Consider the following 3,053-nt stretch of genomic DNA (forward strand, 5'->3'; position numbering starts at 1 on the left):
AATTTCATTATCATCATACAAAACGTGTGGCACTTATGACCCACCCCCCACAAAGAAATTCAATTCCAAATTAAATCCTAACACAAGACCATAGTTTTCCCATAACCAACTCACACAAGGGACCCTCCATTCACATGCTTTTGCTTCCTCAAAATCCAACGATCCAGATTATATTCCCAAAACAATCTCAACCATCCAAAATCCAGACCAAATGGTTGGTGAATATGTCCCACTCTTGTCACCCCAATAAGGAGACATATTACTTTAAATCTGCTTATTATGCTACCGACAACTTAGCTTGCCTTTGTCCATAATTTATGCATTAAATTTAAAACAATGTTTTTCTATGTTAATGTCAAAGTGATTATGATTATTCCTATAAAACACAACCTTGCATTTCCTACTTTCACACAATTGTTACACATTTCCTCTTGTAACATCTCAAAAGAAGGAGGGAAAAAAAAATATTGTAGCATCAAATTCCTAAAACTTTATAGTGACTATATATTTTCTAATTGAATTAGAGGGTTTTGCATAAGCAAGATGGAATTCAAGGCAACTGAGCTTAGATTGGGATTACCAGGGACAGATGAAAAGGATATGAAAACAATACATGGTAGTGTTGTTAAGAATAACAAAAGACAATTACCTCAAACTTCTGAAGAATCTGTTTCAATTTCTAAGGTTTCAAATGATGACCAGCATGTGGAGAGTTCTTCTGCTGCCCCTCCTGCCAAGTATGTTTTAATCAAGAAAGACTAAAACCTTTTATCTGGATCCTCTGCAGCTGCCGCGGTATGGTGTTGCAGATGTAGAAATTTTTATTTTCTCCAGCACCATACGTACGGCAGCTTCAGGGGGTCCTCTTGATGAGATAAAATATTCAATAACTTTTTTTTTTTCCTTATCTGAATTTTGAGCTAACTGATTTTATTTGATATTGATATTGCAGGGCAAAGATAGTAGGGTGGCCACCAATTAGGTCTTACAGGAAAAACACTTTGCAAGAGGCTGAAGTTGGTGGGATATATGTGAAAGTTAGCATGGATGGAGCTCCTTACCTTAGAAAGATTGACTTGAGGATCTATGGAGGTTATCCAGAACTTCTCAAAGCTCTAGAAACCATGTTCAAATTGACCATAGGTAAGATAGAGATAAAATTTTGTTTTTTGTTTTGGTAAAGATTTTATATTGCAATCGCGTCTAGGGTTTATTGATATCGTAGAGAATCACGTTAAAATATGATTGATGTAGTCTAAATTATGATAGTTTTGCAATAGCATAGACATTTAACAAAATTCTTGATCTTATGTTAAGATTGCGGTCGAAGACTATTTTTTAAGACTCAAATTTTAGTTGTATATAGACTAGTCTTGGTTTTATTGTGGTGAAACTAGTTTGTGAGACAATTTTAGTTTTTGTGCTGAAAAGAAATTGTGCTTTGTTTTTCAGGTGAGTATTCTGAAAGAGAGGGTTATAAGGGATCTGAATATGCACCAACCTATGAAGACAAGGATGGTGACTGGATGCTAGTTGGAGATGTTCCATGGGAGTAAGTTCTCTCCCTTATGTGTTTGCTTTATTTTTGTTTTGTTTTTGTCTATAGTTCTTGAACTTAGATCCTCTGAAGTTGGCTTCATGGTAGCAGATAATTAGATTGTTGGCGTGTTTTGATTAGCTTATTTGAGTTTATCTGTTCGCATAATTACTTGTAAAAGCCTCTTTGAGAAAGTTCAGGGAAACAACTTATGATATGTCCATAAGTTGTTTTCAGCTTATCCTCATCAGTTTTCCATGATGGTCGACGAATATGACTTGTAACTAATATGAAAACAATTTGATTTTATTTTACTTCGGTTTTAAAAGCACTTATGCTAACCCACTTGGGTTGGCCTGATGATATTGGCTTCTTAGGACCTGAGAGTGTGCTCATCCTCAAGGTCTCAGGTTCAATTTTCCCCGGTGTCAATTTGGGTGGGCTAATTTAGCTTCTTAAATAAAAACAACACTTACGCTATAAGTGCTTAATTAGTTTTTAGTCAAATAGGAGTAATTTCTATCTCGTATTTTTTAATAGTCTGCGATCGGCTGCACCATAACATTAGTTCTAGAGGATCCATTTTGATTGTCTGTCTCTTAGCTGTACATATTCAGAAACTCATAGAACTTGCTTTTATCTACAGCATGTTTGTGACTTCCTGCAAAAGACTAAGAATCATGAAAGGCACAGAAGCTAGAGGTTTGGGTTGTGGTGTATGAGAAACAACTGAATTTTTCCTATGACTATATGCAAGAAAAAGAGTTTTGGTGTTTAGGAAAGTCAATCTTTCAATTGCTGGAGCTAATGGATTTTGAATCTTGATTTGGAAGGGAGATGGAAGATACTTTCTACATAAACTTTGTCAACATGTTTTTTTGGTTATTTTAGCATCTTGAAGTGATGCTATATGCTATATTGTTTGTTATTTCCACTGAACATTTTCAATAACATTTTCAGAAATTTGCATCAAAGCAACTTTGTATACTTATAGAGAATTAGAATTAGAAGAGTCATGGTTTGTTTTGTATCAATATATAAATAGAAACTTTAATTACGTAGTTATTTTTTTGACAGGGAAAATAAATACATAGTTGCTACTCATTTGTTCATAATCTTTGATCTTTCAAGTTTTTGAATTTTGTTCCAAAACTTTGGCTATTTAAAAATACTACAATCAATCATATTTTTCCCTTTCTTAATAAACTCAAGAGTTGTGTTAGAACAACAACTAGTAAAAGAAAACTAAATAAACTCAAATTGCAAACAATGGAATTCAATCGTTTTGTTACTCAATTATCCAATTGTGCCTACGTCTTCGACTACCGAGCAGTTGTAGTTTCGTATTATTACTTGAATGATTAGGGTTTACAATGTTACAACAAACCATATATATAGGATAATGTTTCATGAACACTCTTTTTTCCATACATACAATGTACCACTCTCATGTGAGAGTGTGTGAGAGACAATAAATATGAGTTTCTTTTTGTGTGTACGGATCACATGGACACAT

General features: G+C 33.9%; 1 protein-coding gene across 1 annotated transcript; it reads left to right on the forward strand.

Moving 5' to 3' along the window:
- Positions 1-353: 353 nt before the first annotated feature.
- On the forward strand, positions 354-2,652 carry LOC25482908 (auxin-induced protein IAA4). The gene is made up of 4 exons (XM_013611519.3): positions 354-737; positions 953-1,143; positions 1,453-1,552; positions 2,184-2,652. The coding sequence occupies exons 1-4, from the start codon at positions 544-546 to the stop codon at positions 2,257-2,259; spliced, it is 561 nt and encodes a 186-aa protein (XP_013466973.1). The 5' UTR covers positions 354-543; the 3' UTR covers positions 2,260-2,652.
- The last annotated feature ends 401 nt before the right edge of the window (positions 2,653-3,053 follow it).

The sequence above is a fragment of the Medicago truncatula genome, chromosome 1, assembly GCF_003473485.1.
Source record: "Medicago truncatula cultivar Jemalong A17 chromosome 1, MtrunA17r5.0-ANR, whole genome shotgun sequence".
Taxonomy (NCBI): domain Eukaryota; kingdom Viridiplantae; phylum Streptophyta; class Magnoliopsida; order Fabales; family Fabaceae; genus Medicago; species Medicago truncatula.

Bases quoted from the DNA above. Each gene is read 5' to 3' on its own strand.
- LOC25482908 (XM_013611519.3), top strand. From the start codon at position 544: ATGGAATTCAAGGCAACTGAGCTTAGATTGGGATTACCAGGGACAGAT. The intron at 738-952 runs GTATGTTTTAAT...TTGATATTGCAG, and splicing joins TCTGCTGCCCCTCCTGCCAA to GGCAAAGATAGTAGGGTGGC. The intron at 1,553-2,183 runs GTAAGTTCTCTC...TTTTATCTACAG, and splicing joins GTTGGAGATGTTCCATGGGA to CATGTTTGTGACTTCCTGCA.